This window comes from Macaca fascicularis, chromosome 14 (assembly GCF_037993035.2).
Source record: "Macaca fascicularis isolate 582-1 chromosome 14, T2T-MFA8v1.1".
NCBI classification, from domain to species: domain Eukaryota; kingdom Metazoa; phylum Chordata; class Mammalia; order Primates; family Cercopithecidae; genus Macaca; species Macaca fascicularis.
In genome coordinates, this window is record NC_088388.1 from 85,482,124 (window position 1) to 85,495,546 (window position 13,423).

Genomic DNA, 13,423 nt, shown 5'->3' on the forward strand with positions numbered 1-13,423 from the left:
CCGCGACGACTGCGGCTGCTCCAGGCAGTGCTGCGGCCGCCCGCGGGCCCAGCTGTATGGTTAGGCCACCATTGTTCTGAGTAAACATATTCCTTTCTGTGGTATTCTTGATCGCGTGTTTATGGAGTTTCTGAAGGGCCCTGGAGATTACTGCCAGGTTCAGCACGACCTTTATGAGGACAAATGAATGGTGGAGAGTCGTTACTGCCCCACCAAGAAGCCCCCGCAAAGCAGGTCACCTGGACACAGAAGTGTAGAACTGAGATCATCAGAGCATTTTACAAGAGTTCTGACCTAGATGGGGTAACCCTTGGCGCACTTCCTTTCCATTGGCTGAGAATTACTGAATTGAAGAACCGCGGCTTCTTGTTGGAAGGTTCATTTCATTTCCTGTCAGTACCAACTTCATATTCAAAGCTCTGTGAATTTCAAGTGGAGTATATTGGCATAGACTTCAGTTTCTTGACATCATTTCTGTATTCAAAAATTTTTAATTTTTTTCATAACCATATCAGTGTCTTTTTTTTTTTTTTTAAACTAAATTAACATGGCTCCAATGAATCACCCAGCTCCAGTGGAAGTCATATACGGGAACATGAGAGTTCTAATCATACATAACCCAACCAATTCGACCTTAAACAGATTTATAGAAGAACTTAAGAAATACGGGGTTACCACAATGGTAAGAGTATGTGAAGCAACTTATGACCCTGCTCTTGTGGAGAAAGAAGGCATCCAGTTTCTGGATTGGCCTTTTGATGATGGTTCATCACCATCCAACCGGATTGTTGATGACTGGTTAAGTCTTGTAGACGTTAAGTTTCGTGAAGAACCTAGTTGTTGTATTGCCGTTCACTGTGTTGCAGGTCTTGGGAGGACTCCGGTGCTTGTTGCCCTAGCATTAATTGAAAGTGGAATGAAAAACGAAGATGCAGTACGGTTTATAAGAGAAAAACGGCGCGGCGCTTTTAACAGCAAGCAACTTTTGTATTTGGAGAAATATCGTTCTCAAATGCGGCTTTGCTTCAAAGACTCCAGTGGTCACAGAAACAATTGTTGTATTCAATAAACCTGACTGCCTGATGCTATTGCCTTGAAAGTGGGACTTCAGACAAGACCTAATTTATTGTACATTTTAGCCAACATATGGGCTTAGTGAATAAGTCTGATGAAGCTTCCACAGGGATATTGAGAAGTCACGAATTTAACAGAAATGCGACTTCTATGTTTGGCTTAGTGCTATTCCCATGCCAGAAAAAATACATAAGAAATCTGCAGATTAGATGCCAAGATCCTCAGTACAAAATTTGTGTATTTTTAGTGTCATACAGAATTAAAACTCCAGGAACTATAACTTTATGTAGTTCATGCCTTAAGTCATATCAAACACTGCAAGTAGGGCCTATATGATTATTTGCCTGCTTCATGTTTACCATCCCACATGGGTCACAGTATACATGAAGTTTGTCCAACAGGTGATTTTGTTGGAGTCTTTACACATCTTGTGATTATCTGATGTCTTTCTCTAATCTCATTTTGTTATGAAAACCTCCATTTTGAAAAATCAACGTCTGATTGAAAGTTCATGCAAAATCCACGTTGTACAGAAGCATATGTGTTGAATGTCTTCAGATAAAAAGGCCTTATCATTGATGTTTACGGTTGGGGTGTAACTTAACAGGGAGGGCCCCGAAGACAAAATTAGAGGAGACTATGAAATATTTCTAGTAAAATGTTGTTTTGATCTTGTGCAGAACATATGAACTAGGACTTTTAATTTAGTAAATGTATTTTAAAAGGTAAATATGCATTGGTCCAAGGTAAATAGAGCAAATATGGACAGAATTACAAGGAAAATTGACAAGTTTACTATAGCAGTGGGAAATTTTATTGTCCCTCTTTCAGAAGCAGATCAAGTACACAAAATCAAGATTCTGGATATAGATCTACACAAAACAGTCAACAAACTCAATCCCATGAACATACAAAGGGCATTGCATCCAACAGTGGGAGAATACGTATTTATAAGAGTACATGAACTATTACTTTTGACCATATATTTGACTATAAACCCATTTCAGCACATTTTAAGCTATTTGAAAAATACAGAACACCTTTTATCACCACAATTCAATTAAATTAGGAAAGAAGTTAATATCCACACATCTGTAATTTTGAAAATCTCTCTAGAGCCTTCCACTTCTAAATAGGATGTAGTAGGTCATGGCAGCCTAAAACTTTTCCTGCAACAACTAGAAAAAGATGGAAAAATTACAAAGATCATATTTAAAGATATGTGAGAGCTATGAAAGCAATAAGGACTAGGTGAATGGGAATTCCAGACAGGGAGGAGGCCTCCTGAGGTAAGTGACCATTTTATTTTCTAGGGACATTTACTGATTCTGGACATGGACTAATAAGGATCAAGCTTGGTCCATGAAGAGGGTCTGTCCTGAGGGAAAGGGAAACCCAGAAAAGCTTTTGGTGGTCACGTGGGGCTGGTGCAACAAATTGGAAAATTAAGAACTTTGGCCAGTTTCCTCTACCTGTTATAAGTTGGGTTCCCCAGGAAACAGACACTGAATCTGAGATTGGCATCCAAAGGATTATTAGGGTGTCTTCTCAGGGAACCACACCTATGGAGGAGCAAGAGAAATAGGATAGGGCATAAGAAGTTGAATGGTGATACATAGCAGTTGCAACAGTAGCCTCAGGCAGTCTCATAGGGAGCTCTGAGGATGGGATGGCTATTTAGAGGTGTTCTCAATTGAGGCTAGGAAGCTGGGCCTTTGGGCCCTTGAATCAACCAGTCATTGCCTGTAGGCTTCCCTTGGGGATGACGGCATAATCTTGGGTGAAGCGTTCACCTTCTGTTGAGGGCAATGCCTAGAGAGCAATGCAGCTGTGGGCCCTCAGCTGATAATGGCATCTGGAGGAATGAGTGTTTCAGACCCAAGGCAGGATCTAGGTGGTGCAACCACAGCATCCACTCTCTTAAATGATACTTGCTGAATACTGGGGCTATGTATGGGAGGCTGGGGAGTTAGAGTGAAGACTTAAAAGGCAAAGGAACTCCCCCTCAATCTAATAGTGCTTAGGAGACAAAGTTCTCCACATTCTTACCAACGCATCTCTTTTTTATTATAGCCATTCTGGTGAGCGTAGTTATACCATTGTGGTTTTAATTTTCATATTACTAATAATGTTAAGCATTTTTTCATGTGCTTGTTAGCCATTCACCTATCTTTTTGGATAAAATGCTGATTTAAATATTTTCCTCATTTTAAAATTTGAATTGTCATCTTATTAAGTTGAAGTAGTTCTTTATATATTCTGGATCCAATGTCTTTATCAGATATATGATTTGCAATTATTTTCTCCCAGTCTGCTGCTTGTCTTTTTTCCTCCCCAAAAAAGTGTTTCAAAGTGCAAAATTTTAAATTTTGATGAAACACAATTTATTTCTTTCATGAATCATGCTTTTAAAGTTGTATCTCAGAACTCTCCTCAACCTAAGTCATAAAGATTTTCTGCTATAATTTCTCCTAGAAATTTTACAGTTTTAGCTCTCACATTTAGGTCTGTGATCCGTTTCAGGTTAGTTTTTGTTTGTTTTGAGATGTGTAAAGGTTAATTTTTGTGTTTAGTGTGAGGTGGCTAAGTTAACTTTATTTTGCATGTGGCTATTCAATTGTTTCAGCACAATTTGTTCAAAAGACTCTCTTTCCCCCAATGAATTACCTTAGTAATTCTGATTAAAAGCCAATTTACCATAAATGTAAAAACTTATTTGTGAACTCTCAGTTCTGCTTCATTTATTTATATGACCACACAGTCTTTTTTTGGTATAAATTTAAGGTGTACAAGTGCAGTTTTGTTACATGCATATATTGCATAGTGGTGAAATATGGGCTTTTAGTGTAATCATTACTCAAATAGTGCACATTATACCCATTAAGTAAATTCTTATGCCTCACTCCTCTTCCACCCTCCCACCCTTCCAGTTCTCCAGTGAGATTCCACATTCTTTGTTCCTGTGTATGCGTTATTTAGTTCCCAATTATGAGAACATATGGCATTTCACTTTCTGTTTCTGAATTGTTTCACGTAAGGGCCTCCAGTTCTATTTATGTTGCTGCAAAACACATGATTTTATTCCTTTTTTATGGCTGAATAGTATTCCATTGTACATATATATTCATTTTCTTCTCCATTTTCTTTATCCAACCATCGACTGATGAAAACTTAGATTGATTTCACGGCTCTGCTATTGGACCACACAGTCTTGATCATTGTATCTTTATGGAAGGTTCTTGACATTGAATAGGGCACTTTGTTCTTCTTTATACTTTTTTTTGACTCTTTGAGATCCTTTACATTTCCATATACATTTTAGAATCAGCCTGTAAGTTTTCACCAAAAAAGCCTACAAGGGTTTGATAGGTATAGTATTGACTTTATAGATCAATATGAAGAGAATTGCAATTTTGACAATATTGAGTCTTCGAATCCATGAACAAAGAATCTCTCTCTATTTAGACCTTTAATTTCTATCAGCAATGTTTTGTAGTGTTCGGTATACTATACTTGCACTTCTAAAATTTATTCCTAAGTATCTTTTCTTTTTGATGCAGTTGTAAATGAAATTGTTTTCTTAATTTTATTTTTAGATCATTTGCTGCCAGCATATAGAAATACAACTGGTTTTTGTATGTTGACCTTGTGTTTGGTGACCTTTCAAAACTAATTTATTAGTTCCAGTAAACAGAGAGAGAGAGAGAGAGAGAGAGAGAGGAGAGAGAATGAATGAATGAATGAATGAATGAATGTGTATGTGTTCTTTAGCATTTTTTACATGCAGGATTAGGTCCTCTGTGAATCAAGGCAGTATTAACTCTGTTTCCAGTCTTGACACCTTTAGCTTCTCTTTCTTGCTTCGTTGCACTGGCTAAACACCCTCCGTGTTGACTAGAAGTGGTAAAAACAACATCCTTGCCTTGTTCCAGATCTTAGGGAGAAAGTGTTCATTCTTTTGCCATTAAATATTATCTTTGGCTCTTTATAGATGTCCTTTGTTAAGTTGAGGATGTTCTTTTCTATTTCTACTTTGTTTAGAGTTTTTTCGTAAACAGGCGTTGATGTTTTTCAAATGCTTTCTTCATATCTATTGGCATGATTGTATGATTTTTTGTCTTTCATTCTATTAATATTGTTGAACAACCATACTGAACAATTTTTGAATGTTAAAAAACTATATTTCTGAGGATAAAGCCCACTTGTTTGTTGTATGTAATTTTAAAATTTCATGTTGCTGAATTTGGTTTGCTAATATTTTGTTTAGGATTTTTGCATCTATATTCATGAAGGATATTGGCCTGTACTTTTCTTGTGCTACCTTTATCTGGCTTTGATATGGCAATACGAGTATCATAGAATGATTTGGGAAGTGTTCCCTCCCCTATTTTCTGAAAGAGTTTCTGAATAATTGGTGTTATTACTTCAGTATTTGATAAATTCCAGCAAATGAAGCCATCTGGACATGGCTTTTCTTGGGGGAAAGATTTTTTAATTACTAATTTCATTACTTATTATAGATATATTGATTTGTGCTCTAATCTTTACTTGCTTTGAATTTCGTTTGCTGTCCCCCACCCCCAGTTTCTTAAGGAGGAAGTTTAAATTATTCACTTGAGACTTTTGTTCTTTCCTTTCTTTCTTTCTTTCTTTCTCTTCTGATATAGAAATTTGCATTAGTCAGGGTACTCCAGAGAAACAGAATCAATAGGATCTCTCTCTCTCTCTCTGTTGATTTATTATAAGGAATTGGCTTGGCTCACATGATTATGGAAGCTGTCAAATTCTAAGATCTATAGGGTGAGTCAGCAAGCTGGAGACCTAGGAGAGATGATGGTATAGTTCCTGTCTAAACGCAGGAAAAAGCCAATATCCCAGTTAGAAGGGCATCAGGTAGGAGTTAAGTCTCTCTTACTCAAGGGAGGGTCAATCCATTTTTTCTATTCAGGCCTTCAACTAATTGGATGAGGGCAATTAGTGGAGGGCAATCTACTTTACTTAGTTTAATGATTTAAATGTTAATCTCATCCAAAGATACCCTCACAGAAACACCCAGAATAACATTTGATCAAATATCTGGGCACCCTGTGGTGCCGTAAAATTAACCATGACAACCTTTAAAGCTATAAAGTTTCTTTCTAAATACTGCTTTAGCTATATCTTATTAATTTTCATATGATTTTAAAAACTCAGTTCAACATATATAACTTGGCTTGTGATTTCTTCTTTGATCTGTGGGTTATTTTGAAATGTACTGTTTTCCAGTATTTTGGAATTTCCCATAGTTTTCTGTTTATTGATTTCTAATTTAGTTATTGATTCTGTTACTCTATAGAGCCAATTGCATTTGAATTGTAAGGGTGAATGCTGTTTCCAGGCAGAAAGTTAGAGTGAACTAAAATTTAATCGGTAAAGAGAAAAAAGGGGAAGGGAAGGACTTCCCAGAAGGAGAGACCAAGCATGGATAATACCAGCACAGGCTTGAAAGCACATGTGCTTAGTGCTGGCAAGATGGTCAGTGTGGCTGGAACAAAGGAAGTGTAATTTGTATCTTCTTTCTTTTTGTCTTGTTTAGTATAGCGGAAGTTTGTTTATTTAATCATTTCAAAAAACCTATTTTGCTTTCATTGATTTTCTCTACTATTGCTTTTCTTTTCTACTATATTGATTATAAAGGATATGTAGCAGAGGTACAGAAGAAGTTGTGGGACATGATGTAAAAAGATAGTGTCAAAAATTCCATGGTGTTCAGATTCCAGCTTCGCTCTTCAAACTCTCTTCTGAATAGTTTTTCATTCTCTATGAGCCCAAGGATCGTAGAGGAGGGATGTTTTCTCAGGATATTCTTCATCAGCACCGAGGAAACATCAGCACCGAGGAAGCAGTTCTTGGAAGAATAAGACCTGAGCAAGAGGTGAGTGGTATCTCTGCTAATTACTCCTCTATAAGTCTAATAGTCCATCTAGTCTGTCCTTGAGAGTTGGTCATATAGGACCTATTCGTTGCTGGCAGTGGAGATCCTGAGGCTGAGGTGGCAGCAGGAGTAGGGCCCTAAGCATGATTTATTGATTCCTTTATTATACAATGAAATTAGAGGCTGGAAGCTGCCATCTCAACATGTCTTAACATCTTAGTAGTATCTAATTTCAGGGGGCTGCAAGCTCTCTCCCGCCCCCACCCCTATGATATGGGCTCTGCTGAACATGAGAGAGATGAAGGCTAGCACTGAACTTGGTCTAAGAAACACCCAGGATGGACTGATATTACTCACTAAGAAAACTGCTTTGGATTGCTCAACTACTTCAGAGAATGAAGGATGGAAGCCAGAGTGTGTTCCAGAGCCAGGAAAATGAAATGAAGTCTTCCCTAGAACTCCCTGTGGTGCTCTTCCTCTCACTGCCTCTCTTCCTCCTCACTCCTTGGCAGGCTGACCATCCCCACCCACATTTCTCTGGTTTTCCTTTTAGAAAAAAGAATGTCTAAGACTCAGCAACCTAAGGGCAGTGACCTGAATAGTTAGCGAGCTGCCCCTAGCCACTCTTAATTTCACGCACTGCCGAGTCTTGAAGGGCGTGTGTTGCTGACATGGACTAAACTCCCTGATGGGTGGACTGTGCTTTCTGGCTAGTGGCTGTGCTCACATTATTCATCTCCCCATGACTCCCACCCATCTTTTCTTCTTGGGACTCAGTGCAAACACTGCTGTCCCTGAAGCCTTCTCTTACATTTCCATAGGAAGCATCCTCTCCCTTTTCTGACTGCCCTCAGTTTTTATCTGCTCTTCTTTCATGAACTTACCACTTTCTCCCTTATGGCAAAATGAATTGTGTCCAGTTTCCTCCACTAGAGCCAGAGCTCTGTAAAGGTAGGATTCTAGGTGAGATTCTGCATTTCCCACAAGGCCTGGCCAATAGTTGGTGATTAATGGATGAAGAAATGCTTAGGAAGGAACTCAGAGGAGGGTTCAGAAAAGTGAACTCCCAGGGCCTTCAGAGACAAGGCTTTTATTCACTGTATGCCTTGGCATCTCCTCTCATACCAGAAAGTTTAAAAGAAAAAACACAGCGACAAGGATTCACTTGGGCCATTTTGGAACCCATTTATATTGTGGGTGTTACTCTGGGCTTCATCTAGCCCCATACCAGGCTCTGAGACTGCATCAGACCGTCTGAACATTCATGGCTTCCTTGGGCCAAGTATAGCTGTCCAGTGTAAAGGAGTCATAGTCTGGAGTGTAGACCAGGGATCTTACAAAAGCCTCCTTGTCCTTAGGCTCTGGGTAGTAGGAAGCCAGGTTGTGTTTGTACGCGTAGTCGAGAACCTAGAGAAAAACATGTTTGGCTAAGGAACCGAATCTAAGGGGAAACCTGTGTAAGGATCCTTGCTTGGGATCATGAGGGAGGGGAATACACCTTAAGGAACCAGATTTGTTCCTTTCATGAGTATCACTCATGAAACAACTGGATAGGAAGGATTTTAAGCTTTCTTTCTGAACAGGCAGCTTCAACATAGCGGAATAAATACTGAGCCAGGATCAAGAGGCTTCAGCATAAATTCTGCCTGCTTCCAAAGGCCTGTGGGTCCTCAGAGGTGATATTATCCTTGCTGAGCCTCAGTTTCCTCATCTGTAAAATGGGAGTAAAGAGACTTTTCTCTGGAGCAGTGTTGATAAAATTAGACAACAGGCAAATGTGTCTAGAACCTGATTTTTTTTTCCACTAGAATATGGGTTAAATTGGATGAACAGCCTGGACACTGTTCTTTGGGTATTAGATTTGGCTTCAGGAGAATGTGAATCTAAATATCGCCCAAAGGAAGAAACTGACAGGGTGAAGCTGGACCCTGAGCTGGACTGTTAATCTTGAGGCTTGATTCTGAATTCTGACAACTCGTGAGTAGTGTGTGCTGTTGTACAATGCATTTTCTGAAATTATTTTTAAACTTATAGAAAATGTAAAACATGCACACTAATAGAAATAATAGTATGATAAACCGTCATGTATCTATTATCCAGCTTTAACAGTTATCAATGTTGGGCCAGTCTTTATTGCACCATGTTCTGATTCTTTGAAAACCCATCATCTCTGCACAGTTTTATAGTTTGGAATATTCCATGAAACTGATCACCCCATAGCCAGCCATTCTGAGAAAAAGGGGAAGGAAGAGATTTACCCTGGCCGAGAGAGCACTGGGTATGGAGCTTTTTCACTGTTCTCTGCCAATCTCCAGAATTCTGGGAGAGGAACTACTGGCCCTTTGAAGAAGGAGGAAACTGAGGCTCAGGGAAGTGAAGTGATTGGGCCAATGTTATACCATTGCTGATTGGCAGAGCTGGGACCCCAAAGTCTGAGCTTTTTCCATGATGCTATGCAAGCTGACCTTTCTTATAAATGGGCGCTTATGAATCATTTCTAAAATATTCCCATATTCTGGTCCATGGACTTTGATGACCTTTCTGCTTGGTGTATTAGGGGAAATCCAGGAGCTTTCCCAGAACTGGCCTGGGTGGGTGTTTGGGGTGGAGCTCAAGCTGCAAACAAGAGTTTGTCACCCAGCCTCTGGGTTACGTGTAGTGCAGCTCAAGAAGATCCAATGTCTCCATAGTTTCCATCCCCTTAACCCTCCTAAAGTCACAGACAGAGAAAGTGTTTGAGCCTCACTACCCATATTACAGGGGTAGGATGCCCCTTACTTTGATGGCAATTCTCAAAGACACGTCTCGGATGGTGCTCAGTGGTGGGTACAGTCTCCCTTGGGACAGATGCTGCTCAGAGACTTCCTGGGCAATTTGCTGGGGAGAAGGAGAGAACCGAGAGGAATAAGCTGAGTCTCTGCCTTCCCAAAACAAGCCCAACCCATTACCCTAGAGACTCACCCCACCCTGCATAGTTAGTCAAACACTGCAGTTCCAACTGTTGGCTCTGTTACCAGGGAAGCTTAATGCTTGGGCTTAAGAGAGGACACATCCTTTCTGTACTGTAAGACTGGCTGAGGCTTAAAACAACATTAAGTGTCTCTGAATTCCAAAGGAAAATCACTAGAGCCAAGATGAATAAATTTGTGGCCTGCAAAGCAAAGGCTATGAGATCTCCTCTTGGCTGGTCCAGCCTATTGCATGGGGATCCCTGGGTCCCTCGCTTCCTGGGTCCCAGCCTCCTTCTACATGCTTGGTACCATCTTGAGTGACCATCTAGCCTGTGTTATATCTTTTTGTTCAGTCTCCTGGAGCTCTTCCTTCCAGCCCTGGTCTCAGTCTGAGGAAGGCCTCTCCTCCAGTGAGTGACTAAGCCTCATACCTTATTGAAATAAATGTCCTAAGCACATCATCCTGAGAACAGAGCCTCCCATAGCTTCCCTTCCAGGTTCAGAGCTTGCCTCTGAGGGTTAAGCCTCATCTGCCACAGGCCCTCATCCTCCAGGCTAAGACGCTGGAGTTTGTTCAGCCTTGCAAATCAACCTCTTTAATGTTGTGGCTCTGAATCTACTCCCACCCAGTCTTCTGGTGTTAAATTTAAACTTGGGAAATGCCACTTGTGCTCTCTGAGAACTGTGTGTCTTAGAAGTGACAAGACTGAGAAGTTGGTCTCTCCTCAATGTTTTCAGATATGAGGGAAGTGAGCCTCCCCCTCTACCTCCTTCTCACACTTCCATCTTTCTTTTCCATTCATTCAGTCAAATGCTCACTGGTCATAGGTCAAACTTGACCTATTTTACAGAGTTGTTACAATGAAATGAGGTGGTGCATGCACATCTCCTTAAAGCCTATATTAATTGAAAATCAAATTCAACTTAAATTATCTTCACTAAAAATACCCTTTTCAGAAATATAACTTGCCAGGCCTTTGAAGACCGTAATGTGAGCTCCTATAGGGGAGGGGCTTTATCTTCCTCACAATGGGTGATAACAAGTAGATCCAGGAGAGATTCCTGTATAATTGATGGACACTGTTCATGAAATGATGGAGCTGAACTGTCTCACTGTACTGGAGGTAGTGGGGCAGATGTGTGGATGTCTCATGGTATTGCACAGGAAGGACTCTAGCAATTGTGTTTCTACTCAACAGGGGACTTTGCTTTCAGGCTGACTTCAAGCAGAAAGTGACTCTTTCCATCTGATGGGGGCTTCACACAGCTCTGCTCACAGCTACAGGACAAGAACACCCACCATAGCAGTGAGAAGAAAGACAAACAGAGTACTCAGACAAGAGGAAGAGAGAACTGTAACACAAAGTCATAATTAGTGTGCATGGGGCAGGGGGCAGCTGAAGAGCCTTTAGGAGACATTATTTGCACAGCCTTGGAGAGCCAGGGCTCAAAGACTAGACATAGTAAGAAGGGACCTGGTGCATGAGGTTAGCTCCCTGTGGGACTCACAGAAATGGATCCAGACAGGGCTGTGTGGAAGCCATACACATGTCTCATTGGCTTCAGGCTTTCACCAGTGCCTCAGTGAGGAGGAAATGCAGAAGGATGTTAGAAGTCACAGGAGAGCCTTTGGAGCTTATTACATGTAAATATGTTTAATATTTATATATGGCTTTGATTAGCTTAACCTCCCAACAGAGACATTTCTGTGGCTTGCTTTTGTCAGGGCGAGGATAAATGTCAGGTGCCTGGCACTTGGTAACCACCTGGTAATTTCAGCCACTGTAACTGTTATCAATAACCATTAGTGTGAATATAGGTTGTCATTCTTAATTAATTATTTCATGGTTTTCATCATGTCTAGTAAAGAACTCTTTTGTGCACTTTTCTAGTAAAATACCTGGAACAGGTACATCTCCAACACTCATATCAGTGTTCAAGATCTGGGTCTTCCAAGGAGAAAAAACCAGGTATGACACCCACCCCCTCCCTCACAGAAAACTGTCCTAGTGGGGCTTACTACCGCCAGTTACTCTAGTGATTTGGTTAAGGCCTGTGGCTAGAAGAAGCCATCACCTATCATAGTCCACAAGCCCTCAGTTTTAGGTGGCTTTGATGGCATCTCCTCTGTCTAGGCATCTAGATGGCATTGCTAGGAGGCAGGGGGCAGAATGAGGCATGTCTCCTCCTCTGTTAGTGCCTCTTGCTAATACCCTTCACCACTATTCCTCATTCCCTGTCAAAAGCCCCATGTGTGATTGAAGAGGTCAAGCTTCAGGGTGGCCATGAGAGATGCTTGAGGTTTAAGCACTTTGGGAATCCACTGGCAACGTTGGGGCAGATGGGCAGCAGAGATAAGAGAGATCCAGTATAGGACCCAGTGTTAACCCACAAACCCTACTGCAAGCATTTGAAGGAGCAAGGACAGTGATACCTCTGCTGTCAGGAGGAAGATCTCATCTGGGATGTGCCGGATCCCGCCGGCGATGACTCCCAGTGCCACCCCAGGGAACACGTAAGCATTGTTTCCCTGCCCAGGAATGAAGGTCTTGCCATCTTCCAGAGTCACACTCTTAAAAGGACTTCCACTGGCAAAAATCCCCCGGCCCTGGAGGCAGGAAGAAAACCAGAGATGAACTTGGAGATTGGTTTGGGGTAATAATCGTGGCCCCCTATTCTTATTTTCCAAATGTTGGACCCTTCTTCATCCTCTCCCAAATGCCCAGCACCGTGCTGAGAACATGGCAGGTATTTAAAGCACATTTGTTCATTTGACCAGAAAGCTCAGCCCTCACCTGCTATTTAGCAGCCAAGAAACTGCTGAAAGGTGATGGTGTTCACAGTAACATTTTTGTCACCTCCTGGCAAGGCCAACCCAGGACATGACAGAATGTGGCCTAGAGTGTACAAGTGCCTCAGGTTCTGGGTTCTGGTCAAACCTCTGTGTTATTAAGGGTAAACCTTAAGCAGCATAGCACAAAGAGCTTGGGCTTTGGAGTCAGACCTGGGTTTGACAGCCAGCTCCACTCCTTATTAGTTCTGTGACCTTGGGCATGTTACTTCATCTTTCTGAAACTCAGTTTGCTCATCAGCAATGTACGAATATTTTTCACCCTCATGGGGTTACTCATAGTAATTGTTACTATGTCCTCTCAGCCGGGGGAAGGAAGGACTCCCCGCTGACCTCGGTGACCCGGTAGCACTTCTCAGCCGTGCACTCGGCCTTGCTGGTGGGGTTGCTCAGGGCAAAGATGATAGGGCGCTCGTGGAAGGAGGCCATGTCCCTCAGAATCTGCTCCGTGAAGGCTCCTGCGATGGCAGCAACACCTACAGGGAAAAGGGGGGTAGTGGGGATGCCTACTCTTTAAAAACAACCTATTCCTCTTCTGCCGGTGGTGGTGGGGGAACTAGGAACACCATGAAAGACTTGGTCTTGGGCCCAGCATTTGCCACAAGGACTGAGGGAGCAGAACGGAAAATAATC

At 41.5% G+C, this 13,423-nt stretch overlaps 1 protein-coding gene and 1 pseudogene across 18 annotated transcripts in view; one reads left to right on the top strand and one right to left on the bottom strand.

Annotated features, from left to right (window-relative positions):
- ME3 (malic enzyme 3) overlaps positions 1-13,423 on the bottom strand; it is a 321,404-nt gene that overhangs the window by 95,546 nt on the left and 212,435 nt on the right. For 6 of the 18 annotated variants that reach the window (XR_012423597.1, XM_045370129.3, XM_045370127.3 and 3 more), the window contains 4 exons: positions 13,124-13,266; positions 12,374-12,547; positions 9,767-9,865; positions 8,149-8,395 (listed from right to left, as the gene is read on the bottom strand). Coding sequence is in view for 8 of the 18 variants with exons in the window: in XM_045370129.3 (XP_045226064.2) it covers positions 8,234-8,395; positions 9,767-9,865; positions 12,374-12,547; positions 13,124-13,266 (578 nt within the window). In the remaining 10 variants the exon portion in view is untranslated. Of the gene's footprint in view, positions 1-8,148; positions 8,396-9,766; positions 9,866-12,373; positions 12,548-13,123; positions 13,267-13,423 lie in introns of those variants that run through there. The other 12 variants (XR_012423598.1, XM_074015035.1, XM_065528826.1 and 9 more) reach the window with 3 other exon arrangements.
- Positions 414-1,163, top strand: LOC123568602 (protein tyrosine phosphatase type IVA 1 pseudogene; annotated as a pseudogene).